The sequence below is a fragment of the Caloenas nicobarica genome, chromosome 24 (assembly GCF_036013445.1).
Source record: "Caloenas nicobarica isolate bCalNic1 chromosome 24, bCalNic1.hap1, whole genome shotgun sequence".
Classification (NCBI taxonomy): Eukaryota; Metazoa; Chordata; class Aves; order Columbiformes; family Columbidae; genus Caloenas; species Caloenas nicobarica.
This window is the reverse complement of record NC_088268.1, coordinates 2,945,536-2,973,268: the sequence shown is the minus strand read 5'-3', so window position 1 is coordinate 2,973,268 and position 27,733 is coordinate 2,945,536. Positions and strand designations below refer to the sequence as shown.

The 27,733-nt window shown below is 45.2% G+C and overlaps 1 protein-coding gene across 4 annotated transcripts in view; it reads right to left on the bottom strand.

Annotated features, from left to right (window-relative positions):
- TLK2 (tousled like kinase 2) overlaps positions 1-22,420 on the bottom strand; it is a 38,904-nt gene extending 16,484 nt beyond the window's left edge. The window contains exons 1-9 of one of the 4 annotated variants that reach the window (XM_065651029.1): positions 21,814-22,420; positions 19,669-19,757; positions 11,108-11,179; positions 8,612-8,681; positions 7,512-7,555; positions 6,666-6,761; positions 3,816-3,983; positions 3,145-3,240; positions 150-242 (exon numbers count right to left, since the gene is read on the bottom strand). In XM_065651029.1, the coding sequence (XP_065507101.1) occupies positions 150-242; positions 3,145-3,240; positions 3,816-3,983; positions 6,666-6,761; positions 7,512-7,555; positions 8,612-8,681; positions 11,108-11,179; positions 19,669-19,749 (720 nt within the window). In that variant the 5' untranslated portion in view covers positions 19,750-19,757; positions 21,814-22,420. Of the gene's footprint in view, positions 1-149; positions 243-3,144; positions 3,241-3,815; positions 3,984-6,665; positions 6,762-7,511; positions 7,556-8,611; positions 8,682-11,107; positions 11,180-19,668; positions 19,758-21,500; positions 21,567-21,813 lie in introns of those variants that run through there. The other 3 variants (XM_065651030.1, XM_065651032.1, XM_065651031.1) reach the window with 3 other exon arrangements.
- Between the last annotated feature and the right edge of the window lie 5,313 nt (positions 22,421-27,733).

The window sequence follows — 27,733 nt, the reverse complement described above, 5'->3', positions numbered from 1 at the left end:
AGTAAGGGATGACTGGATTTGTTTTACCTTGTGAGTGTTGGTTCTACAAACAGTATACAAAATCCTGCTCTGCAGCCTAGCAGGCACGTGCATGCCAGGTATCTTTAAATAGCAGCTTTTTGAAAAGTTGTCTCATTTTAAATACTTACTCTTAATAAATCATCTATCCTCCCCTCCTTCTTCTCCAAGTCAGAGTTCTTGCTGTTTTCTAGTGCAGATATTTTTTCCATTGTGAGGTCAGACTGTAGGGAAAAAGAAAACATCACCATAAACCACATTTAAGAAAAGCAGGTGATATTTCAGACAGCACACAACATCACAGTGTAACCCCCTCTGATCTGAACAGTTAGGCCTAAGAAGAAAGAACAGATCCCCTGTATCCCAGCAGTCTGGGGAAGAACCTTCTCCATTCTTAATTTTCTTATTGCATCATGTGCTCCTCCAGCATGGGAGTTCAATCAGCACGAAGCTGCTCTGGAGAACACAAACTGGTAATGGACTACAACATCCTCTGCACCCTGCAAATTTTGTTTTTATAGTTGAGTTCTGCCTGTTCCTTGGTGGTCTCTGACACCGACCGTCCTTTTCTGCAGCGCAACGTAGCTTGTAGAGGAAAAAGGCTTACGGAAAAAAAAACCCACCACCAAATCCCAACCCTCAGCTGGAATATCAAATTTATGAGATCTTTCATGGGCACAGACAACCACCTGCTAGACAAAAGACAATACCTGTGAGTTCTAAGATGGTCTTGACAGAAAACACAGGTCTTCATTTTGAAATATGATAACAGACTGACAGCAGGAATATTAGGCACAAGTCTTTTTTTCTGACAAATGGATGTGTTAGTGCCCACTAGGGACAGATGCTTTACATTTCTTGAGTGAAACCTGTTTGGAAAGTTTCATGGGGTACAGCATATCTCAAATATCTTCACCAATGAAGTGAGAGTTATACCCAGGGAAAGAAGACAAAAGACATATACTATATTCTCTAGCAGTAGGAATATTTCAAACTCAGCGCTGTCGTTAATGGGTGGGGAAGAAGGGCAAGAAGTCAGTATGTACGTGAACACAACAGCTAAAAACCACCCGAATCAACACAAGGGAATCAGGACTGTGTACAAAGATTTCACATTTATGGCCAGCAAGCAACCATCCTGGTTCTGAGAAGAGTTAGCAGAGACTTACCTGTGCAGTTGTTATATAAATGTTCTCCAAATTTCAGGCTTGTCTGGAAGCTAACACCACAAAATAAGAGGCAAACTTGCCAGACTGTTGCTTCTCTACGTATGCCCAGTATGGGAAAGATCAAGAACACCTGCCAACATTGCACAGCAAGCGAGATGAGCCTAAACCCCAAAAGACAAAGAGGAGGCCTGGGCAGGTCACCTCACTTCTGCCTTAATTTGCTTTATGCTTCCTGCAGAAAGCACATGCAATGAAAGCTTTTGTCACTGAAGGAGAGGGCCATCTGCAGAAAACCTGGCCTGCACTCGCTCCGTCAAGCAGCAGAAAGCTTCTCTAGTAAGTGAGCATTAGGTCGCTTTGCCAAACACACAGACATGCTCGCGCTGTGTCAGATGAAGTCATGCTTCGGGATGCATGCTCTTACACGGGACTTCATCACAACTCACCTCGCCTCAGAGAATTTGGAGGGCCCTGGCACTGATTGCAAACGCTAAGACATTCGTGCTCATGCTGACTTGCTTCTGGCATTGCCAGAAGTGATCCAAACTGGAAATTGCTGAAGATTTTGGGTTTTTTTAAACCTCATCGACTCCAAACAGGTTTGGAAGGGAAACAAGAACATATACACGTCCTCGTCTCACAGTCAAGCAGATCCTGGATTCTTTGCCTCAAGCCTACGCTACACCTAGACCTCTGGAGAATACCATGAAGCTGAGCACTGGCAGAAAGCACACGCGGGTAGCGCGTCACCCTTTTCAAGGAAGATGGACCCTGGGGGCATGCTAAGCAGATGGGAGAATAAAAACATCTTGCTCACTCCAGGAGGGACCACTGTTTGAAGCACTGGTGTTGGGAGAGCAAAGATTGAAATCTGAAAGTTATCTCTGGCAGGTTCTCAAGTTATCGCATCATTCTCTATGCATTAGCAAGAAACAGGGATCTTCACAGACCAGCATCTTAACAACACAGACAACAAAATATGACCCTAGTGAGAGACTTAAGTTAGTTAAATATCCCCAGAGGTAGAACTGCTGTTCTTCATGCACAAATAGCTTGTACCACCTGCTGGGGAAATGGAGAATGAACTTCCCCCAGCAATAAAAATAATCTCTGACAGAGACTGATGTGAGAAAACGATTGATACAAAACTGATTGTTTGAAAATCACTCAAGGGAAGGGTCAGTCATGGAGAAGTCAGAGATGAAAGTCAAAATAAGATGGAGAAGAAGTAAGCAAGGTGCATTGCAGGTAAAGCTGAACATCCTTATAAGCAACAGGGGAAGATGCACAGCTAAAAGTAAATCTTGCCATAAAGCCACAAGAAGAATCTCAACAATTTAAAAGGCACCAAAGAGACAGCACCACAGCCAGGAGAGCTACTCCTCTTCTTGACTTCAGGCCAGTGAAGTTGCTGAGAAGCGCTGTCAGGAACCCAGCTCGTTCCGCCTTGACAGGACAAACTATGCCATGGTGTGCTCCGCAGAGAGCTGCCAGCTAGACTGGGGATATTTGTACTGTGAGCAATGCGGATACAGCCAGGACCCAACGCTTGAATAGAGGCATTCATCACTATCAACCAGGTTTCCTTTGCATCTTCACTTACAGAGAGAGGAAGAACATTCAGGGTACAACAGAATGGGAACAGAGCTACAAGGTGTTCCTCTCCTGAGCACATTTGCACACAGCTGAAGGACTATCCCCAGTATTGACACAGAAAAGCCTCAGTAACAGATTAGGCAAACTCCAGTAGCAGCAACTGAAAAGCGTCCTTTACAGGATAAGGAACAGAGTTCAGAGTGATTCACTCCAATCAGCAGGTACACACTGAGTTGGGTCTACTGGCTTTTTTTCACTGAAAACATTGCATCTACCACAAGAGGCATCCTCTGGTGTGGAAGACAAGCTGCATCAAGCTTCAATCTCACATCCAAGAGATGTATCATCTAGTGAGCTATACCTGTGACTGTTTGTGCTGGATGGAAATCTGTTTTTGGGAAGTGCAGGAATGCTCAGTGTTCCCTGATCCGGTAGAAGATGGGCTGCCTTGCTGGGCCTGCAAAAGAAAGTTAGTGTATCGTTAAATGCTCCACAGCATGATCACTAGTGTCCGTGCAGATATCTTTATATGGGAATGCAGCCTGGTCTGGGTACCATACTTTCATGTCAAGGTTTCAGAATACTCTAAAAGACTTATTTTATACAAACAAAGACAGTCAGTTTCTTTCAAGAAGCCTGGCACAACCTGCTAAAAGACAAAGCTTTTAAAAGCCTAATATAATTCATGTCAGCTGAGATTAAGCGAGGCCAAAACAAACATTTCTCACAGCAAGACTATACTTCATTCTTTTGCTTCTTTGCATGTATCAGGTTAGCCTGTTAGATGCTATTTTTCTGACCTACGTAAGATTTCGAGCCATTAACTAAAAACTCACGTAATTTCATTAAACAAGCAAAGCCTGGGACCTAGAAATCTTCACAAGGAAGATTAACTTACCAGAAGATGGTAGACTTGGTCATCAATAAACCAGGCTGCACTTGAACCACTGGCTTTGAGCAGAAAAGCTTCAAATTCCCCATCCCTTAACTAGAAACATCCCCTGGGATTCAGATCTTTTCAGAGCTGCTCACCGAGACAAAAGTAAAACAGAGGCCACCTCCCCTCTGTGCCAGCTGCTCATTCTCTAGCCGCTGTTTCGCCAGCATCACCGACATCAGCGTTGGCAGAGCAGAGTGTTCCTCCTGCGGTTCCTTTGCTGTGCTGCCGTCTACCCCATACAGCGGCTGCTCCACTCGCCGCTGTAACACAGTCAAAAAAAATACAATGAACTATTTTTTTTTTTTTTAAAAAAATAAAAAGCAATTCTCTGACTCTGCCAAAACTGTTGTCAGCGAAGCAGCAGCTCAGGAATGGGCAGGCAGCATGGTGAGGATCTGATAACTCAAACAGGACTCCTGGAGTGATTGTTCCAATGGCAGACATCAAAAAGTAGATGAAGTTATCAGTTAAAAAAAAAAAAAAGGTAACAAATGAACACACAGGACAGAACTCCTTGTCAGTTAACACACCTCCTTCCTGTGCAAATACATGTGCCAGTGGGGCAAAATAGGTTGTAGATCCAAAAATCTTAGTGCATTTTGATTTTGGTCAATGCATTCAAAATAATACTACTTGATGTTTTTCAAGGACTCATTTTAGAACAGTCGATGTCACGATACATTCATTATTCTGGTGAAATAACCTGAGTCAGAACTGTTAAATGTCAGCAACCTAAACCATGTCTAAGACCGAGACGTCATGGTAAGCTCATTTCTGTCATTATAGCTGGGACCAATCTGCAAGATAAGCAAAGCACTAATGCATTTCCAAATTCTTTTCAAGATGCACTGCATCTCTTAAAGGTCAGCTCCTTTCTCCTGCAGCACAGTCATTTTCCAACTGTGATACAGGAACCAGGTTCAATAAGAACAAGAATCATCTGAGCTACACTGATGACAGCACTCAGGATCTCACTTTAGAAGCCAGCCCATCACCGCTAAAACTTGGCAATCGGGGTAATAATCATCTACATCTTTCCAAGCTACAACTCCGGGCCAGCCATATGCCACATAGAAAGTAAACAGTCAGGTCAGGCTTCAGTTTTTCTTAAAAACCTAAATTGCAACCTGAAGTGTATTTTCCGGCTAACATTACAAATAAGAGAGTGTTTTCCTCCCCAAAAGAATGCTTGTATACCAGAGTGACCTTGCAAGAGTCTGAGGACCTGCAGATCATTCTTCTGACCAAAGGAGAAGGTGGCAATTCACAGCAGTCAAGAGATGTGAAGACAAGAAGGAACATCCTGAAGCCATTACTATTCCTCTACAAGTTCTGATCGCAGAAAATTTCCACTACAATATAGACTAACTCACAGCTTTGGAGGAGGTTTGTCTCATTCTGAAAGACATTTTACCACTCTGCTCTCTTCCTAGACCATACTGACATCTGTAAGGGGTAAGATACTCAATCTTCTCCAATTTTTACTCAACCCTCCCATTTTTGGGGGGCTTAGCTCAAACCATTGATATTCAGTTTGTAAAAAGACAACAGAGCTTACAAATGCACAAAATAGTTTGCTATGAATGTGCAAACATTATAGGTTTAGCTGCAAGAGTAAAGAACAGAAGATAAGAAACACAAAGAGCACCTGTGTAAGGAGAGAGAAAAACTAGATGGGCTGAAACCAACTGTAACATCAGTCTTGACCACAGGAGAAATATTCTCCTCAAACTTTTTCCTACTCAGTACATACAAGTGTAGAAAAAGAAAACCAAAGGAAGAATCAACTTGTCCCATTATAAACACCTGTAGGGTGCTAGAATAAAGAACTCTCCCTAAAACCTCACACATCTGCAATGTTCAGAGATGGTACTTCTTTCATTAACTTCTCTTTAACGAGGTGTATTAGTGAATTAATGACAGGAGAAAGGGGTCTTCAATTTTCATTTTTGTAAACATCAAAAATATCTAGAAGCATATCTGTCGTTCTCCCTTAAAGCAGCATTAAAAGCTCTGAAAATTTAGCAACATATATTGAATTCTGAGCAGAGCATTCAGTGCTGGGATTTAGCTCAGTACACATTCACGAACTGTGCAAAGGTCTCTGCGGAATGTAATGTAATCAGTAAAGACTCTGCATTTGTTTTTTGGAATATTAACCTTTCCCATAATGCTCTGTACTTTTGTGACACTCAACAAATGCTTAAAATTTTTAAAGATGGGCCCAGGCAAGGTTCAAGACTAGAGATCAGACACCACAGCCACTGAATATTGCTTTGCTAGTTGAAAGAAATGTCTTTAGCTGCTCTGTGCTAAAATGGCTTAAAAACACTGGTTATTTCTTCACATTCAGATCTCGCAGAAATGCTGTGACAGCAAAATGGAATTATGTAACAAAAAAAATAACAACAGATGTGCACGTATACGCATTTCTTTGCAAGCTTTTGCTATTGCTCCTTACAAGTCACATGCACCTAAGGAGAAGTAAAAGACCTTCCCAATATAATTATGGTATGCAAGTTTTTCTGTATAGCCAAAGGGTCCAATCAAGATCAGAATATCATCGCACTAGTGCTGTACTAACATACAACATACTCCCAGCTCAACGGAGAAGTTCAGGAGCTATGATAGAACATAAGATAATTAATATGTCAGCTCCACGTTTTATTAAGGACAGTGAACTATCTGTAACCACACAGCATGCTAAAAATATTGATCTTCCACGCTTTAAGCTCAGATATTTGTATCAGTTACAAATGGACTAGTCAGTGTTACAATGTCCTAAACATCTGGCTTTGCTGCCAGAAATCAGTTTCGGATGTAAAAAAGAGAATAAGCCAAATCGCTCACCAAGAGCCCCTTCTTTCCTGTTCAGAACCTTTTATTACCACCGACCTCCTTGGTGCCGTGCCACCAGCTCTGTCCCCAGAGCAAACACTCACCGGCAAGGGGTTGGACAGGGAATGCTGCGGTGACGACCTGGCGACGGGCGGCACGCTTCTGCCGGGACTGGTTCCTGGGCCGCTTCCCCCAGCAAACTGGCCAACGCAACAGAAATACTACATTAAGCAAATTTAAAAGAGACAGAGGAAACGCATTCATCCTAAAAAATGAAGCTTTATAGGCTCTAGGGACTCATTTGTATGTTCCTGCACCTAAAAAAACCTTAGGCAGGAAAGAAATGTGTGCTAATAAGCACTTAATTTCTGACTCAGAGTTACTCAGTAAAATAAGGAATGAACGTAAGAGAAAAGCTAGAGCTCTGGATTGTGCAGACCTAGAAAAACTTCAGAAACTGTGCAATAAAAATAATATTGACTTTTAGAATGCCCATCATTGCTTTGGGAAGGGGTCTCTGTCTCTTGTGTGGTGCCTCCCATGGCAAGCTTTTCTCAAGAGCCAACCCTGTAAACCACTTCCTACTGAAATCGGGAGGACTTTGCAGGCACGTTCTTTCACGGCACTGAACCTGTATCAAAATCGGTTTGCACAGGCAGATATCCTCATCCGAGATCCAAGTTTCAACAGAAATCATCCTCAAACCTACACTTACATGGCTGCTCTTTTAGAAAGAAAATGCTTTATCAACTGCTCAAAGAAATGCTCATTTAAAAATCTACTTCCAAAAATCTCATATCCTTTACCTAATCAGATTTGAGCATATTGGGTTAATATCATCAATGACTCCAATGATGGATCAGTAACACATGTCATGTTACAGACTACTATCTACAGATTTTGCATAATGTGATTCAAGCAGCTTTCTCAGACAATGTAAAGATGCTTACCTCAAAATAATCACTAATTTTATGTCCTCTAGGAGTGCCCTTTCCTGAAAAGGAAAACAAAGGATGAAAATAAGAGCTGATATTTTTAAGAACAGAAGTTGTGATGTCATTCTAAAAAACTACTCCTATATTTTGACACTCTTTTCCCTGGACAAGGATGCAACACCTATCACAACACAAGCTTCTGCATGACAAAAGACTGCCTCAGGGTTACAGCTCTGCTGCTGTTGTTGGGAGGGTTTACAGCTAAAAATTCAATTAACTCTCAATTCCAAACATGTCGAATCCAATCAAACAGCATTTGCACTTGCTAAAGTACTTAAAAAACACTAAACACCACTGAATGTTGCATAAGTTCTCCAAAATTTCCTTCAAGATAAGGACAGAGCAAAGGGTATTTTTACTCCTCCGCCTTCAGGTAAATTACTGCATATTAGGTCTCTCACAAGCATTCCTATAAGAGTTAGACAGATAATTAGTGGTGGCTTAACACCAGCTCATTAAAACTTAGCCCTTTTCTCTTCTTATAATATTATCAAAGCAGTTCTGTCAACACAATCCTTGTTACTTTCTTGTTGAAGAGCAAAAGAAATCTGCCCCTGTGCCCATTTGCTAGAAAATCTGAACTTGGACTTGAACGCGCTGGGTTTTTCTCAGTAGTCTGAGACAGCCCTGCCTGCTTTATACTTGAGTACATTTTGTTCCCTATTTGTCGTGGTGAGAACTTACTCTAAGAAGGCAGGCATACGTCTCAAAAAGCAAGGAAGAGAGCACAGCCTGTATTTTGAAGCCTGGCTGCTGTATACGTCGTGACGCGGGACCAAAACGCCGCTTCTGAGAAGCCACATTAAGCCGCCTGGGCAGCTCGTGCCATAAAAACGCAATAGTTTGTGCGAATAAGCCGTAGATGAGTAGTTTCCTGCCAATAAGGATAACAAGGCTCCCAGAAGAGAACTCCACCATCATGGAGTAGTTTATAACAAGCTGCCTGACACACCCTTGAGAAAAGCCATTGGTTTCCTAGGACACTGACTGTGCAAAACGTGCACAAATTACCAACCGTTCAGAAATCCTGCAGCAGGGTCAGGAGAATGAATTACCTTGACTGGTCTCATACGCTTCCGCTTTCCTTTTTCTATTCCGCTGGTCATTCTGTTTTTTCTCAGGAGTCTGTCAAACAATACTTCAAAATTAACATTTCTGCAGTTATTCCAAGATTTAAAGAAAATACCGAAACATAATAATCTGCTCTATATCCCCAGTGGCCATTTCATTTCTCTGGTGCATTTGTTGCTACTGCTGGTACTTAAAGTAACAACTGCTCTTAAATAGCTACTACCTCCGAATATACGTGCTGCAAAAGGAAGAGAACATGGTTAGGAATTAGGTTATTTTTTTAATTTTAGCTGCAGTGAGCCGGTCCTGCACTGCCCAGTTACCTCACATGGTTAGCACAACAAGTTCAAACACTTACAAAAGCCTGTATAAACCATTTCATGGTGATCACAGTACTAGAGTAGCAATAACAATGTTTGCGAACAGACATCCAAATTTGCAATCCAGTGGCTACTCACAGTCTACCAGGACAATTCATTTTGCCTGCAGCTAATGCTTCTTTCCCCAAAGCTCTTTGCAGATGGCTACAAGAACTCTCCTGTCTACTGCTGCACAACCACAACCTCGCACAAAACATGGCAGAGCTCGCCAGGATGGCAGCCAGGAGAACGCAGCCCTAGATGCAACAATTCTTCTGGACCTCTCTCTTCATTAAAGTCAAGGGGCAGTTGCATCTGCCGTTTCTGTGAGCAACCAGAGACCTGAGAAGCAGCTTATCAGTGATATATTAATTCACGGGTACAATACAGAGCACAGCTGGGAGTCCTGAAGGTTCCAAAACTGTCAAGCCTCGACACATGAGAGTGGAGAAGACCCTGGCACGGTCCTTCCCCCATCACCAGGGTCACTTATGTGGCCAAATCTGCTGAAAACTTTAAGAAACACTGCGCTGGAAGCAGCTCACTGAGGTTGCTGGAAAGAAAGATACCTTGTCATTTCCATCACCAACATCATTGTTAAAACATCTCTTATCCCAAAGGGATCCAAATAATTTCTGACCTATATGCTTTACCATCACTGTAGACACCACTAAACTATAGCCTGGGGGCAGGAAGAAAACCACAGCGCGCAAAACACAACTGGGGGGAGGGAAAGCCATGGCCAGAAAGTCTGTGGTAAACCTAAGTTTCATGCTCTTTGGAAACCAAAGTCCAAAGTACCCTGTTTAAAGATCTCTGCCAAAAGACTTGCACGCAGTAAGCACAGAAATCAATCTACCTCCTTTAACAGGATAAAAAGGATAACGCTAACACAGCCAGAATCTAAACATGCTGGACATCTACAGCCCCATGTCGCCAGCTGGGCAGTCACCGACACGCTATTGTTTTGGCAAAAGGATGGAGAGGATGTTGAGACAACAGTGGCTATTGTGTCTGCAAAGTACTTTTCAGAACGGAGGGAGTGAAAACTCCATAACTATCTAGAGAATTGCTGCACCAGCTCCTGTCTGTGTGAAAGTGGAATAGCCTCCTCGCTGCGTAGTGAGGAGCAAGTCGTGAACAGCGTTGGCGTGACTGTAACACCACCGGCTCCATTACAGCCTCCACACAACCACGAGCATATTAATGAGAGTCAGTGGAAGCTGTTTTTCCATTCAAGGACTTACATAACAAAAATCACACACCGCGTTATCTGTTACAGACTGAAAAAAAAGCAAGGAATGGTAGATTTGATTATGTCAGCTTGGACAATTTAAATCACTTCACAGAAGTTCATAAAAAATCCCAAGTAAAATAAGAATGAATACTCAGTTTTCCACTATTAACTATACTTACTTGTATGGAGTTTGAGATATTGTGTTCTCAAAACACTTTCACCAAACACCTCATATCACTACTACCGTATAATAGAGGGAAATATGATCTAAAACTTACCTGATAACCATGTGGAGTTCTTTAAATGCATAAGAAAACACCTTTAAATTTGAGATTTTGCTTTCTTAATGTGGAATTTTAAAGTAAAAATGCAACTCTACAATTAATTTTGCTGCTGTAGTCAGCATTTTGAAATAGTTAATCCTAAAGCAGTGAGATTAAACAGGGATAAAGCACTAATTTTCACCTCCCCACACTTCCACAGAGCAATTCATAAAAATGCTCTGCTTTGTACAGAACTCTGCAAATTCACATACTTGATAGTTAAGGCAAACTTTTCCATTAATGCTCTCTGGCTTTTTATTTGGCCAAAACCAGCAAACAAATCACAGTGCAGCTGAAAACAATGTCATAAGCTGAGCTTTAAGAATGCTGTGTTTTTGAGTTCGGGTAAAATGTGCCTGCTATGGTGAGAAGCTTCAAGGACTGTTTTGCAGCATGGTCCAAAGACTGTAGGGTTAAAATCCAGACTAAATACTTCCACTAGTCCCTTTCACACTCCAATCAAAGAATACTGTTGCTCGCTTTCACACAATTCCTTCTGTGTTTTGAGTTCAGTCGTGTCCACCTTAAACCCGATTACCACGAGGATTTGCGCCCGCTTACCTCCAATTCTTTATCACTCAGAGAGCCCACGCTACACAAGCTCTGGTTGGAAGACTCGCTGTTTAACGGACCCTAGTGAAAAAGAAGCAAAAGACTGTTAGAAACATCTTCCATACAAGGCAGATATGTCCTATCAAACATTGCATCTCCGGGCTAACTACGCTGCTCTACGTCACATGGGTACAGCAGCAACACGGGTCAAATACCCAGGGCACGTGATGGGGCACTAAAAAAATTCACAAGAGGTTTGGAGCAAGAAAAAAGTTGGACTGCCAGTTGGAGAGTGTCTTCTCAGGATACTGATGATATTTCTGTATCAATTTATATTCGAACCGCTCTGTTTAACCACGTCCACAGAACAGCCACAGCGGTATTCGTAAAAGCCGAAGACAACTGGTTTGAGAAACAAAACTTCTGATTTGTTGAGCAGCAGCGGTTCCAAGCTCGGCTCTTCAGGCGAGCATCTGCTTGACCCTGGGCTAAAAATTCAGAGGCATCTTCCATCTGGCGAGGCAGCGATTACTGTTATTGGATGCTGGCAGTACCACTGATTTTTCTTTAAATGCGTCATTTTAATGCTTTTTTTAACACTACAAAAGTGAACGAGTGAAAGTTGTGTTAACAATTGGCATCAATAAGACAATCTTTCCCACTGGGCTATTTTACGGACCCAGGGCTGAGCTGCCACCAGAGCAGTCGCTCCAACCAGGTTAAAGCATAAATTCAAGAGGCTAGAATAGATTTATTTAAACAGTATCCAGGCACCTACAAGAATCTGCCTGCATCTTCACAGGCTCTACTGGATACGCATCTGCATTTTTACGTACCCAAGCGGTTTTGAAAACTCCTTTCTAAAATCTGTATCAAAACTGGTTTTAAAAGGAAAGAAAAGTGAATCATGCGAAGTCACTGTGTTTTAGCCTAGTGCTCTGACACCAAAGCATCCTCCCACAGATCTAACTTAAGAAATCTAGACAAATTTGACAAAGATATAAAAACAAGATTCACAATTACTGATGGAATGTATTACCAGGAAGAATGACATGATGAAGCTATCTCTCCATTAATAACTTGCGAGCATCTTTTCCCAAAGATTCATTCTATTTTAGCATTCTTATTTTTGCAGTACCTACTTCCCACCAATCAATCTTTCTTAGCAAAGACCATTCTCATTATATACTTGAGCAGAAGCCTTATGGGAAGGGTGGGGGAGAAGCCTTAACGCCACAGAGAAGCCCCATAGTGGATTATTTTTGAGGGGGGCACTTGTCGCTTCCCCATTAATAAGACAAACACCACCATGAAATTAAACCTGTGACACAACCTGGCTATTACTAACCCAAATTTCCAAGCAGGCAACCGCAGAAAGTAAAAGTTCTGTTTAAATATTATTAAATATATTCTGTATTAAATAACAACACTTGAACGGCTCAAGAAGCTACATATTTAGGATTCCCTTCTTTTAAAAGCAAATTACTTTAAAAAAATGCAGGTGATATTCTTTAAGCTATATCATCACCCCTTCAACTCATCACACAAATAGCTCAGGACCAGAAAGATATTTTAGCTTTTCAGCAATACAAAAGCTTAAAATTTATTTGCTTTTTAAACAAAGAAGCAAGCTCCCCACCACTCAACACAATGGCTCACAAATCTTACAGGTACAGCTTTAGGTTATGAGGGACTTATTCATTCCTCAGCTACATCCACATGAAGGCCTCATTGATTAAAAAAAACGTAATATCTCATGGCAAGTGGCAACAGCAAGTATATATTTTCGCCCATGTAAAAGCTTGTTTATAAACTGCCCTCTAAAACACTTCGCTTCCTCTCAGGAACTCAAACATTCAAGACATCACCCTTCTGTGCAAGTGTGAAAGCTTCATTAGGTGCAGGAGCATCTCAACAAATTAGCATCTGCTGGGCTCAGATGGACAGACTGGGGCTCTGACATGATGAAGACGAAAGCGAAACTTGTTGCCACATTTGCTTAAATCTCGCTGCCTCCATTTTGCACATGGAGAGCAAATGACAGGAGCAGCTGCTCCCAAAATGCCACATTCGAGCTTTTCAGGAACAGTGTGTTTGAGGAAGGGCCAATGTTTCAGCAACGACCTGTATTCCAGGGTAACCTGGAGAAACAAACTGGTGAGGGCATCTACAGTTAGAAATAATCCAAAGATTTTTTTCAGAAATACAAGTTTATCCTCTCCAGTACAAAAAATCCACTCAGTTTGCAACCGAATGTAAAGTTCTGGAATGCAAGCCGCTGGAAAAACGCCTAGTACAAAATCCACAATGTTTTTCTTACTTCCAGCACCACAATTACCTGTACCAACTATTCCATGTGGCAAATCTACAGCTTTAGCAGTCGGAATCAAACCCATTTTTTGCATCAAAAGAGCAACTCGGTTCTTATCACAGATTCTTGAAGAGCAAAAGACATATTTTTCCTTTCCTTTAAAACCTCCTCTAGAAACTACACTGACAAAATTGTAAAATTGAACTCAACACAGTAGTAGAAAGAGTGAAAAGGAACTAAGTACTGAGTTATGGAACCAGAAAAGAACAGCCTGTCAGATGTCTGTATGTGTCCAGCCAGTTCCCTGTCACGTGTATTGATACTGTAAATTCAGAATTAATTATTTGTAGGTGAATTTAGACACATTTGCACTGCATGAGCTGGATGATCTCCTAGCGGGCTTTCCACTGATGCGTCTCTCACAGTCGAGGATTAGGTCCATCTTACAGGCAAGGAGCTGAGGCATCTTGTTCATGTCAAAGTTGGCAAAAAAGGCTTGTTTTGAGATATCCCAACTACAGAAACACAAATTGCTCACCAGAACATGCTGTGCTTGAAGTAATAAAGATGCAATACCCAGGATGCTGAAGGAACATGGCCTAGTGCTCAGCTGCGCCTCTGCTCACATAGTTATGCGAGAGAAAAAAAAAAAAGGCAAGTTTTCCTGATCATCCAGCTAGATTTCCAGTTTCACATATAACTTCATGTTATCAACTGCTTATAGCAACATGTTTAGACAATGGATATAAGGAACCATACATCTGAGCATCTCCCCCTTAAATCTGAGTGCGTGTATAAAAAAACCCTTCAAATTTATGTTTTATCATTCCTGCCTGTTTATATTTAACTCAGTAACTGACATTGGATAAATGTTCAGTACTTAATTTAGCATACCATCATAAGTGGTCATGGCACAAAGGGAATTAAAGGAACCAACCTGAATTTTGGAAATAAACCCAACATGGCAAAGAATATTAACATCAGAATATTGCTGGGGAAGTAGGAACAGGGAACAATCAACATGCAATAGTTTTACACAGGAAGGGCTAACAAGTTCGGTTCCTGAAGAAGTCATCTGCACTGGCATCTGGCTTTTCTAGCACAGACTACTTTGGGATAATACTGCACTTCTCTGATATCACTTACAGCCCACTCATCCACTGTACCCTGTCAAGAGAATCAGTGATGGGGCTCAGTAAAAATTCAAAATACGTGGGTCATCTGAAATAAGCTAATAGTTTCTGGAGTGTTTACCCAAATGACAAGCACAAGAACAGCACACACTTCCTCCTCCGCAAGGAATTTCTTTCTGAGATAAGCTGGCATGCTCTTTTCCCTTGTGATTCACCTATCAACCACTGCTTCTAAGTCTGTGACCTACCTGTGCACAACACAACCTCCAAGCGGATGCAACAATAGCAGGCGCTTTCAAGCCTCCTACTCAAAGGCAAGAATTTAAAATCTGTCCACTCACACGAGCTGGTTAGTCATTTCTCCCTTTGCAAGAGCCCTGGAAAGGCCGCAAAAGCGGCACAATGGCTGAAGTTTCAATAGAAACAACTTAGCCCGATAATAGCTCCCATTGGATCTTCTGTAGCAAAGCTAATCTGACTCAGACCGCCCTTACCTATCTCCTCTTCATGCCTCGCATGGCTCCTGCACGTCCTCAGCCTCTCCAGCCTCCCAAAAATTATTCCTCAGGCTTCTTAGCAACTCTTATGTTGGGCAGTTTTCATTTTGTGCTCTCCAATCCCTCGTATTGAAAGAGCTCTAGGAACTCCTGCTGCCTAGCTGGAGTCTCCAACGTGGACTTACAGCAACGTGCATGGCAAAATTCTCCTACTAACTCAATGGTGGAGACATGCTTCATTACCTCAAGCCAAGGTAACCCGAGTTCTTCTGAATTCTATAGTAAATCAAGAGATTTCAAAGGGAAAAAGTCAATCCTTAGTTCCACTAAGTCAGTGCTGACTCCGTGCAGGTTTACACCAAACTGAAATGCTTGAATGGTTTCCAGTTACTCTGGTCCAGCACTACTGTGTAAGAGAGGTTTAATTAACATCTTCTTATCTTATTTCAAGCATCACATAAGTGTGAGAATTACAGCCTGCTTCTTAATTGGGCTTTTAGAAAAACCCAGTATAATAGCCAGTAATGAAACCCCCGAACCACCTTTGTCTTTTTGCCATGAGAAGTTAATCCACTATCAGATGTTCACAGGTAACCTCCACTGTATCAGGCGGGTAAGCAGATTTGCACCAGGATTTGCTTGGCTTCCATTACGCCTCAAGAGTTCTCTCAGGTCGAAAAAAACAGTATTTTTATTTTACTGGCGGCAAACTGGACAGAAGGGTCATGCAATTCACCCTAACCCTCAGTTCAGGGGCAGAAATAGAACTGAGATCTGACAAATATTTCTGGGCGCTTGTAGCCAGACAACACATTTGAAATAAGTAACGTTGCACGCGGAAGCATCCAAGCAATTTTCAAGTATCTGGCATAAAGTCCTGGCACATTCTGTGGTAGCTGATAAATTCAATTCTAAGTTTCAAAACTGCCATTAACTAGGTGTTCTGGTGACACCTGCTAAGGATCATCATTACGCGGCATCGCTTCCTCCATGATCATTGTCAAACACGAATTCTCAACTTGGTAACGTTGCTGCTAAAAATGTTGCTAAGTAGACCACACAACTGGTAGTTAGAGAACTGATCAAGACTGCTAGAAGGACAGAGAAAGGGTAAAAACCAAAATAATACAAGTAAATGCTGTTCTTTATGAGCAATTCTATTTTTGGAGGCAGATGTTCTGCAGCAAAAGTGACACTCTTCAGGTTATTTTTACTTCCCTGTTTACGCTACCTCAAAGACAGAGGAAAGGGAGCACTGGCTACCACCAAGGCCAATAATTCTTCAGTTCTAGCACAGTCATCTGGATCTACAAGATTCCTACAGCACAACAGAGAATGTTACTCTCTGAAGAAATACTTCAGCCTTTTTAGTTTAGCTAAAGTGATGCACACAACTTAGTTTGAAGATCTTCAGAAGACCAAACTTGCAGAAGATACGTGTGCTGCTGCGATGATCCACTCTGGTTAAGCCTGAGACAAGCCACATACAAACACCACGATTACCTATTCCAATTCTTATCCAGGAAAACTCTGTAGAAATGACACAAATATCCGCCTGGTATCTCCAAGTGAGCACCCAGACAGGGGAAAGGGAGGCAGAAAATGAAAGCAGACCAAATTAAACTATGTTATCCAGAGAAACAAACTACATTTTGTTTTCTGTACCTACTGACCCAAGGAAGATGTCTGAGATGACAAGTCAGAATAATGCCTCAAGTGAATACGCTCACATTTCCCCTAGTAAGTAAACATAAACGGGAGCTAAATAAGCAGCAATACTGGTAGGTGACAGATAGTCATGTGTTAATTCAAGGATTTGCTTTGTGAATTTGGGGAAAAATGGCACTTTACCATATGGCGAGAACAGACATCTAAAGCATCACTGGCTTTTTGAAGCTATCTAGTGACCTGGATGAACCACATGAGTATAACAGTTGCCTAGAAACATTCCTTGCTCATAATTTGATTCCATGTATTAACTCCGAGCTTCTAGAGAAATATCTTCTCCAGCTATTAAGCAAGATAATTCATCACAGACTTGCAACAGAATTTTGAGACATTTGGGACTGCAAACAACCTCGGTCATTGGGTTGTGCCTTCGGCTACCGCAGGAGGTGACAGCACACAGCTGTTTCCAAAGCAGTTTAGGATTTCTGTCCTCTACTACTGTTACTGGAAAGCTCTTCCAGAATCCCATGACTGATGGCGAGAAGTCTGTTTTCCTAGTTTCCAGCCTAAAAATTTATTCTAGATGAGCTTAGTCTCATTCATCTCTCAGAAACACGTATAGTTGTTCTTTACTTGCAAACACGCGGGGAAAACAGGCTCTAAAGCTGCAGTTGGGCTAAGGATGTAAATTAGCGCATGAGTTTTCCGCGGGTCCAAAATATACCCTGTATTTTTAAACGTTAAAGAAACCTAACCAAAGACACGAAGCGATACACTCGGCCCGTGGAAGGCAGGAAGCTCAGTTACAACCGCCTGCTGCCTTCACCCAATAGCAGAGCACCTAAGATGACATTTCTTCCTTTTATGCAATAAACAGCAACAGAATACCTTCCATCCCAGGAGGATCTGCCAGTCCCAGTCCCACTAGATGGCACTAACCCTGCGTAGCCTTCCTTCGACATCGGGGAGAGCTAAAAAAGTCTTAGTTGAATCGCATAAATCGTATCACAGCTTTCCCAATATATTCCCTTTAAGACAGTGACCTACCAATGCCAGGGCGGAGCATGACGGACGGAGACTTGGGGGGGTAGGGAGGGAATTTGAAGCACCAACCTGGGAGGGAATGTAGTAGCTGAGATTAATATTGCAACTGAGATTTGCTGCAACATAGCAGAGTCATGCTAGTTCATATCAATGGTTGGCTGATTTATTGCAAATATTGAAATAAATATTGTAATGCACTTCAGTTTACTGACTAATACAACGGAAAACACTGTACTGCATAACAGCAGGTAGAAATAAAATTTAGTAACAGAAGAGCTTTGCTCAAAGTGAAGCCTCCAAGAAATAAGACTTTTTTACTTGGATATGCCTTAGGAAGAAAAATCAGTTTTCAATATTCGCCCTACGGAGAAAGTGCATGTACTTTCTGCTGCAAACATATTGAAAACATAATTAAGACTTGCTTTCTGGTATATTTTAAAGGTTATTCCTTTAAAAGGAACAGTTCCTAACATTCTTTGTGAGCACTGAGTATATTGGTGCTGTTTTAAAGCGATGATGGTGTCTGTGCTTCCAAGTCTTAGTTGGTCTAGAAAGTTGTTTGGCTTTATCTATACTGGTACAGCTAAAGATGTTAAACTGACCTACATGGTGGAGGGAGAGGCAAGAAACAGATGAAAAAGTACATAAAAAGTTGTAATGTTGTATAAAACAAGACTTTCAAGATCGTAAATACATTATGTAGCATGAACTTTTACGCCAGTAAAGGCCTTAAGATTAAAAAAAAAAAAAAAGTCTTAAAAGTGGGGGAAAAAGATCAAAAAACCCCACACTCTTACTTCAGTAACTGAAATTGTTACCCATTAATAACTTCTAGTGTTAATCTTCCTTACTACACTACCTTACAGCTGAACATTTTACTTACGCTCCCTTCCAAGACTTGACCTTATTTGAGTCCTGAGTGAAGTACAGATCAGAAAGAAAAGTAGGAACTCCAAACGAAACCCTTTTTCAAGTTCTGATTTGCTTTGAATTTTTCTAAGAAATGCAGCACCTAAAAAGTTTTGTCAGGGAACAGAGAACTCCCCTAACAGTTTCTTCCCCAAATAATTCTAAGAGGTTTCTGAAAATTATCGAGCAATGATACACTGTTTTACCATCTACCTTGATGTTTTCCAAAACTCAGTGTCTTCCTCTAGAGTAAACTCTTTACCACTGACCTAGTTTAAGATGATTTCTCCCACCATTTCATTGCTCTGAGAGAATATCGATTAACACTACCAAAATCATCTGGAGAAGAAAGAGCTTAACGCAAGCAACCACAATGTTATTATTCAAGCTCCTTACTCAAGAAAGGCAGCGACTGAACAGTTACGAAGTTGTACGTGAGGACAAAGATGGGATTTTACTAGCAGGTTGTGGAGCACAGATATAGGGGAGCTTACCTTCAAATACTCTTTGTGTGTGTGTTCTATGTGACCCAGTAGACAACTTTAGCACACTGCACCCACAAAGAACTGAACTAATTCCTGAATATATTAAGTCTGGTTACATGTATCAAACACAGTAAGCTTGAAACTGTATCTAACAAGTGGCCAAATTCAGTTTGCAAATGCACACTCTGAGAAAGGAAGAGTCAGCCAGAAAGGAAGAGTCCCACTTCCAAAGCCAAAGTTGTCATGGGTTTTTTTGGGGGTGTACAAGCTGCCTTAAGATGGAGCAGCTCCTTAAGAATGTAATTAGAGCCCAAAATCTTCTGCAAAGCAAAACATCTGCTTGGAGAGATCCCATTTTCATTCCTCTTAAACACACTTGGAGCAAATCAACGGTCAAAACACAACTATTGATACAAAACATTCTGCTGGCAAAGCAAAATTATGAACGTAGAAATTAAAAAGCCAAAGCACAGCGTGGGATGCATAAGCTGTCGTGCCCGTTACCAGAGGAGCTTCCACTCACCTTCGCAACCCCAACTCCGGTGAATCTGGCCTCCAGTAGCTCCTGCCTTCGTGGGTCCAGGCTATGCAATTCTTCCATCATTTCTGCTGCTAAGGGACAAGAACACTCGGATTATGCAAAGCAAGGAAAGGAGATTTAATATTCCAAGACTCCAAAGTGCCTGTTCTGCAGCACAAGCATGTAGAAAGCATGTTCTTGCAAGAAAAATGCAAGATTACCGTGCAATAATAACATAACTTTGCCACCATGTTACTGTACTTAAACCATCACCCTGCTGGAGAATTTCCTCTTCTATCTGTTGCACGAGCCATTTCAAGATCTCTAAATCCAAAAAACCAATTATGTCACATTCTCCCACTGGATGCTTTATTACAAGGAAAATATGGGGCCAGAGTCTTACAGCTAAAAGCTTCAGAGCTTTTTATCCACACTGCATGACTACGAAAAAAACCCACCAAACCAATATTCTTTACCCCATAATTTATTTTTGGCCAATCCTGGAAATACTAGATCTGCCCGAACTCCAGATTTCACTGACAACAGCTTTGGTTCTTCCAAGCACAGAGAGGGATTATAAGAAGAAAATATAAGAAGAAAATAATGCTTGTTTAAACCTTCTACTTTACAGAGTAAAGCATCAGATACATCCAGTTCAACAGCTGCTTCTATATACTGGATGCACTCGGGGTACCTCCTGGCAATCCGGCATGATAGATGCCATTACCGAAGGGTTAAAAAAAAGCCAACCAGCATAGTTGTGCAAACAGGTTAAAAATCTGGAAATACACAATTCGAATACTGAACTGCGAAAAAATGGGACAAAATTCTATGTTCATTATAACTGTGAATCACATCTTCCTAACTGCACCAATCAAGTTCATTTCCAGAAATGTCTGTTCCAGTTTCATTTTCTGGACTAAGGTAGGGGAAAAAAAAAAAAAAAAAGAGACAGAAGATAAAGATTTGCTGTATAAAGAGCATATGCGATGAGGAAAGTTCTTGAAGGGCAGCAAGTGCCCTCTAGAATAGGCAGTATACAATTGTTCCTTTTATTAACTGTCCATTTTGTCCCTGTCGTTTCCTCCAAACGCTGCAGATCTAAGTTACAGGGGGCAAAGCGAATCCATCCAGGGGCATTTACAACTGCTCTCCCAAATCAGTAACACGCCTCAAAAACTAATGGACTCCTAAATGTGGTTATTAGAGAATGCTATTTCTACTACGGGCTTTAAAAGCCCAACAAAGCTCCCAGCCTAGTTTTCAAAACAGGAAATCTGTGCACCGAGGCAAATGACAGACAAGCCATGAACGCGAAGATGTTCAAGTACTCCCAGGTCTCTCGCCCATGACGGGGCACAGAGCGACCATCCAGGAGGGAATCGCATCCCCAGGCTGGGATGCTGCTCTGGGGAAGGGACGGCCACAAGTTCCAGAGCCTTTCCCCCAACCCCAGGGCCTGCCCTGGGCCCCCCTCCATCCCTCCCAGCAGGGGATGCCATCCCACCCCTGCCCTTCCCCACTCCTTTGCGAGGTGATTTTCAGCACCTCTCCCTCCCATCCTTCCCTCCCTCCCCACTGATGAAACAGAGGCACGCGTTTGAAAATAAGCCGGTGAGTGAGCAGCCTTGCCCCGCTGCCAGCTGCTGCACCGCCTCGGCCTCGCCGCCTCCTCCTCCTCCTCCTCCCCGGCACCCCAGGCAGCACCGCCTCAACTCCTAGGCCGGGGATTCACAGGCCGTGCCCACCTCCTTCAACCTCCCGCGCCGACCCGGGGCCTCCGCGCTCCCCCGGGCCGGGCTGGGCCGATCCGCCACCCCCCGCCCCGCTCTTACCCCCCCGCCCGCGGAGCCTGCGCTGCTCCCAGCCCCGGCGAGGCAGCACCCGCGGCCCAGGCCTCGCTCCCGCCGCCCCGGGGCACAGGCCTCGGGCCCTTCCGCCGTGACCCCGGCCCGGCTCGGGGGAGCGTTGAGGAGCCTCCGCCCCCCCCGCTCCCCGGCTCCACCGCGGCCCGAGGTCGCTGCCCGTCTCCCCCCACCCCACCCACGGCCCCGCCGCCCCCGGGGCTGCCTCGGGCCCAGCGCCCAGAAGGGAGGCGAGGGGGGTCCCCGCGCTTCCCCCGCCGCCCCCGGGGGCTCTCTCTCTCACCTGGCGCTGCTGCTCCTCCTGCCGCCGCCCCGCCGCTGCTCCTCTCCCCTCCTGCCCGGGCCGAGCGCTCCCGGGGCACCGCTCGGATCCCGCCGCCGCCGGGGGCAGGAGCAGGAGGAGGAGGAGGAGGAGGGAGGGAGGGAACCTGCTGCGGCGGCGGCAGCGGCGGCACGGGCGGGAGGGGGAGGCCAGGGGCGGCTCCGCGGCCTCTCGTGAGCCAGGCACCGCCGCCGCTGCGGGCACCCGGGCTCCACGCGGGGGAGAAGGGCGGAGGGGAGGGGGGCGGCAGCAGCAGGGCGGAGGGGGGGGGAAGGGAAGGTGGGGGCTCGCTCCTCGCCCGGCTTCGGGGCGGGGAGGAGGATGAGAAAGGATGGCTAGGCCGCGGATCCCCGGCCTCGCGTAAGAAACCTCACCCGGCCGGGGTGCGCGCAGGCCGGCGGCAGCCGCAAGGCCTCGCGGCAGGACAAAGGCCCGAGGGAGGGCTCGGCGGGCGGCGGCGCCTGGGCAGGTGGGGAGCGCGAGTGGAGGGGAGGGTGGGGGCACAGGGCTGCGGGGACCCCTGGGCTCCCCGGCGCGGGGGGCGGTGGCGGGGCGCGGGCAGGTGCCGGGGCCGGTCTCGCCCCCTCCCCGCGGCGCTGGGCCCGGCCCGGCCCGGATCGATTGGTGCAACACACACTAGTGAAAGCGCGCGGAGTCTCGCGAGATTTGCACGGCGGCGGGAGGGGCGGGGAGGGCAGGTCAGCGCGGGGGAGGGGGGGGGGGGCAGGTCAGCGGGGGGCGTGGCCTCGGGAGGGGCGGGGCCTGCGCGGAGGGGCGGAGGGAGGGGCCGGGGGTGGGGGGGCAGCAGGTACAAGGCGGGGTCAGGAGGGCCTGGGGGTCAGAGCAGGCCTGGGGGGGACAGGAGATTGGGGGGGTAAGGGGGGGGCAGAGGGTCAGGATGGACCTTGGGGGTCAGGCCTGGGGGGGACAGGAGATTGGAGGCGGGGGCAGAGGGTCAGGATGGACCTTGGGGGTCGGGATGCCCATGGAGGTCTGGGGTGTGGACACATCTGGGGGTCAGGACAGGCCTGGGGGGGGACAGGAGATTTGGGGGGGCAGAGGGTCAGGATGCCCATGGGGGTCTGAAGTGTGGACAGGTCAGAGGGGGCTGCAAGGACAAGGGGGGATCAGGGCAGACCCGGGGTCATTTAAACCCTCAGGGGAGCAGAGGTTGACCTCGCCCCCCCTCGCCAAGGTGTCCCCAGAGAGGGGGTGCAGAAGGGGTGTCCTTGCACCCCCCCCCCAATTCTTCACCCCCTCTCCAATCTCCACCTTCCACAGCCTCAACCCCAAACCCTCATCCCCCCTCAGGGTGGGGGCGAGGGCACCCCACACCCCCCCAAATCACATCCCTGCCCACCCTGGGGACCCCGCGACACCCCCAGGGAGGGGGCCCAGCCCCCCCTCATTTGGGGAGGATCAAATATGGAAACGCGCCCCCGGGCGCCGCAGCAGCTCCCCATTAAGCACAGTCCACCCTCGCCTTTCTAAGGCCGGGCTGCCGCGATGCTCAGGAAAAAAGCAAAAAAAAAAAAAAAAAAAAAAAAAAAATTAATAAAAATAAAGGCTCATCCTGGCTGCTAAACGAGCGATTACATCGCAGTTTCTTCGCCCTTCTCCCAGGCGGCGGGGGCAGAACGCAAAACGCCGCTGCTGGGCGTTGCAACCCGCTCGGCTTTAAGGCTGAATCAGCTTTCTGCAAAGCAAACAAGCAGGGGAGAGGCGGGGGGGGGGGAAAATATATATATTTGTTGGGGAAGGAAGTGGCTGGGCCTGTCCGAGGGGAGGCAGGCGCGGATTAGCGATGGGAGCGGATGGAGGTTCCCGGAGCTCCGGAATAAAAATTCTCCTTCCAAATTGGCGGGGCAGGGAACGGCGAGGGACGCTGGTCACCTCTGTGTTCCTGCGTGCCCAACATCGGGCGATTTATGAGCGAACTGGAACCTACCAGCTTGGCGAAAAGCGATGATGTGGAGAAGAGCTGGTGGAAAAAAACCTCTCGCAAGGCGACGGGGAGGGGCGGGGGAAAGTTGTGTTATTTTGAAATTGTTAATTTATCATACTTGGAGCTCGGCGTTATTTGCTAACTTGGTGTTGCAAATGGCTTTCGAAGAGCTCGCGTGTTCTCGCAAGCTGTGTTTCCTGTGCTTTAATCTGTTTTTCTTTTTTTAAATTCTTTTTTTTCAGTAGAAGAGCCACTCCAGTTTCAGCTCCCGCTGCATGAGTCACATTTTCAGCACAACCGGCGGCAGGAATTTGTGAAATAAATAAATAAATAGTGGGTTTTTTGTGTGTGTGTTTTGTTGGTATTTTTTTAAAAAAAGAAAAAATTCTAGAGTAAATATTCCATCAGCGGGTAAACTACTCGCAACCATTTAGGGGAGTGCTAATTAGCACCATTTGCAGTTAACATTGTTCAGGGTGGTATAAATTTCATTTGTGCGTTTCTGTTTGGTTTTGGGTGGAGGGATGAGAAGATCTGGGAGCTGTTAAACCCAAAAAAGGGACTGAGGTCTCGTACCCCTCGGCTGTCCCACCCCCCCCTCCTGTCCCTGCAAACACCCCCACCTTTAAAAGGAGCAGTTTTCAGGAATCAGACACCAAAAACACTGAACCTACTGCATCATTTTTGTGTTTCAGGGGTGATGGGTGGGTCACTGTGATCTAATTTTTCTGCTTTTTGGAGGAAGCTTGATGAGGCTCTTCCTCCTCTCTCACACATTGCCAGGTATCACATCGCCATCAATCTTTTCCCATAATCTACCAAAAAAAGACTACGGGGTTATAATTTCCTAACAGTGTTTTGTTCGATATCATTTCCACCAAAGTCAGAGAGACCAATGAATCTGCCTTTCTCCGGCAGGACCAGATGCCCAGGGAGGTAACAGCCTCCTGGAGAATTTCTTGCAGACAGGAACATTTTGCCGAGTTACAGGTTTGACATCGGACCCACGGCTGCAGCTCTGGGCTCTGCCAGGGTCAGGCTGGAGCCGCAGGCGGTGACTCTGATAACGAAGCCGATAAGCTGAGGTCGCACCATCTTCCCCTCTTAGGACTCGTCCCACGTTCCTCAGCGCTCAGCAAAACGCTTGGGGTTTCTCATTTGTGATTTGGGGGATGGAGCACGTCGCCTCCGGTAGGTTTTGGGGGAGCTTTGGGAAGACAGCCCCCGTGGTTTGGGGTCTGAGGACCCTGCCAGCTCAGCCCCTGGATTTTCAGCAAGCAGTGAGCACTTACGGATGCTTTCCGTACGGTCCCATCCTTCCCCATTCCTCTGCTGCAAACTCAGACACCATCCTCTCCACCTTCATCCTCCAAGGAGCAGCTCAGAGCAACACTTTCAGCTTCAGTTTTCTTTCCGAGATGCCAAAATAGCAGCTTACACAGGACGCATCTCGTCTTTCTGTGGCACGGAGGGGGAACAAATCAACAAGTTGTGCTTCTGTCCGTAGACAGAAATTTTGGAGCAACCTTTAAGGGTATTGCTTGTGCCTGCCGAGTGCCAGGGAGGTACAAGGGAATTTTAGACAAGTTCATCCGATAGCCTCAGTAGGAAGTTAAATTATTAGATTTCCCAGTGGAGACAGAGCCCATAAATCCACGATCTTGGAGGTTTTCCTCCTACACTTTGAGCAGCGATACACCATCCATCCCAGCTGGTCCTTTGCTTCTTACCGTGCTGTGCCAGACACCAGGTTCCCTGGAACAGTGATGTTCTCCAAGGTAATATATTTATCGGTGATAAGACACAGTTATGGTGTTACCTACTGTGGGAGCTAATCCCCCAGGTTGGGACTCAGCAGAGAAGTGGTGGACTGTTGTTTTTTAATTCTTGTTTTCTAAACAAGAAAACCCAAGTATTAGAATGTGCTTCTGGCAAGAAAAGGTCAGTTTGTGACTTTCTGTTTTCACAGAGAGAGGTTTTCTAATTCAAAGTGGCTGGAATATGTAAATATTTAATTATTTTGTATAGGAAAGTTTTGGATTCAATCAAAAATTCTAATGTCAGCTTTTCACAGAATCACAGAATGGTTGGGGTTGGAATGGACCTCTGGAGATCATCTAGTCCAGATACTCCTTCTAAAAGCCTGTAAAGCAAAGCATCAAAACTAAGACAATGCTCAAGGTTAGGAAACCAAAATTCTGTCAATCTCTGCTTGATTTTCCCCACAGTATTTCAATCTGTGAACAGTTTTAGTACATTTGACTTTCTGGCCCAGCAAGAGAAGAGAATATTTGGATCTCCAACAATTCTCATGCAGGAAAACTCCTTCCAGCTCACACTTGAGTGAAACACGAGAACAATTCAATTTTCCTCCTTTTTTGTTAACTTTCCAAGAGCCCCTGAGCTCTGGTCCTTTTAGAGGAGCTGGTTGGAGAGCTGGTGGAGGGGATGGTTATAAGCAACGTCGTACGTACGCAGCCGACCAAATATTATCTCATTTAACGGGGGGAACGCCAGCCCTCCTACACCCTTGTCTCTGCCAGACTCCTCCCGTACAGCGCCCTGCTCTCCAGCGTTAATGCTTTCTAGTCCATCCCCCGTGGCAGCTCTCATCTCCTTGCATCGGTCTCCTTGGATGTCAGCAACATCCTTGGCACGCTGCACTTGTGTTTTGAAGAACTGCTCGGCTGCCGCAGCCATTTTCTTTGTCACTGAATTCGACTCGAGTTCTCCGAGAGCTCCCCTCCGGCCAGCACGGCGTGCTGAGGAAAATAAGGGCAAACCCCTGCCTTTGCATCGCAGTTTCACTGCTAAACCATTTGACCAAAATTTGGCAAGATTTTACAGATATTTTAACATAGCGTGTAGCCAGTCCTTTTTGTCTTGAATTTTGAAAAGATAAAATACCAGATGTCAAGCTCCTCGTCTTTCTAATGTGTTCTTTGGTAACTCTCCTTCGCTTTCCTGGCTTGTGAAATACTCAACTGCATTTTTCCTGGCAGTTCTGTACTGCCATGAGGTCTAAAAACGTACTGACATAATGTAACACATACACAAAAAAAGAAAGCAGATATTAGTCAGCGATAGTAAGACCCCAGGAGCTGGAGACTTGAGAAAAGCATTGAAAAAGTCTGAGCCTTTAAAATGTAAAAGCTGGCACCAGTGATCTCAAATCTGGAAAATCTACAGCCATTGAGGAAAAACAAAACCCCAAACAAAATTGTTCAGCACTCAACAGGTTTCTTAAGGTTTTAGCACCGAGGGATGATCTCACCTCCAAGTATCACATCCAGAAGAGGCCAACCCTTGTCTGCAGAGCAGATTCTGTTGTATTAATAGCTATGGAGGGAAGAGTCGCATGTGAAGGAGCATTCACAACATCTCAGCCTTGTGTGGACGGGGTAGGGCTCCCAGGACAGCCTTTCCCCCACTGGGAACCTTACAAGGGTCTCTGGTTTTCATCTGACTGGGATAAAGTTGGTATCTCAGCCACTCAAAGATAAGGTGGCATCGCCGACTCCTTCCTGAGGCCATTCCGAGAGCCTCCGCCCTCCCACACAAAGGAGTTTATCTGGGAGGTTGCTCCTGCCCCTCCCTCTGTCTACACCTTCAGGTATCCCATTAGGGAGGCTTTGATACCCGAACCCAGTCGGAAAACGTCCAGGTCGCTCAACCTCCACAGAAGCAACGAGCCAAGCGCAACCTCGGAGCAGTGCCGGATCCGAGGGAGCGTGTCCTGCCCGCGGGGACAAGGACCGGCACAACCGCCACAGCCGAAGGGAACCAAAACCCACTGGTTTTTATCCCACATACACCCGAAACAATGCGATTCTCCTTTACGTGTCAGAAAATTCTTCCCTGTCCTCGCTTGCTGCTGCTTTCCTCGAACACAAGAGGGTATTACTCTCGGCAGGATTTGCCTCCTGCTTCTCTTCC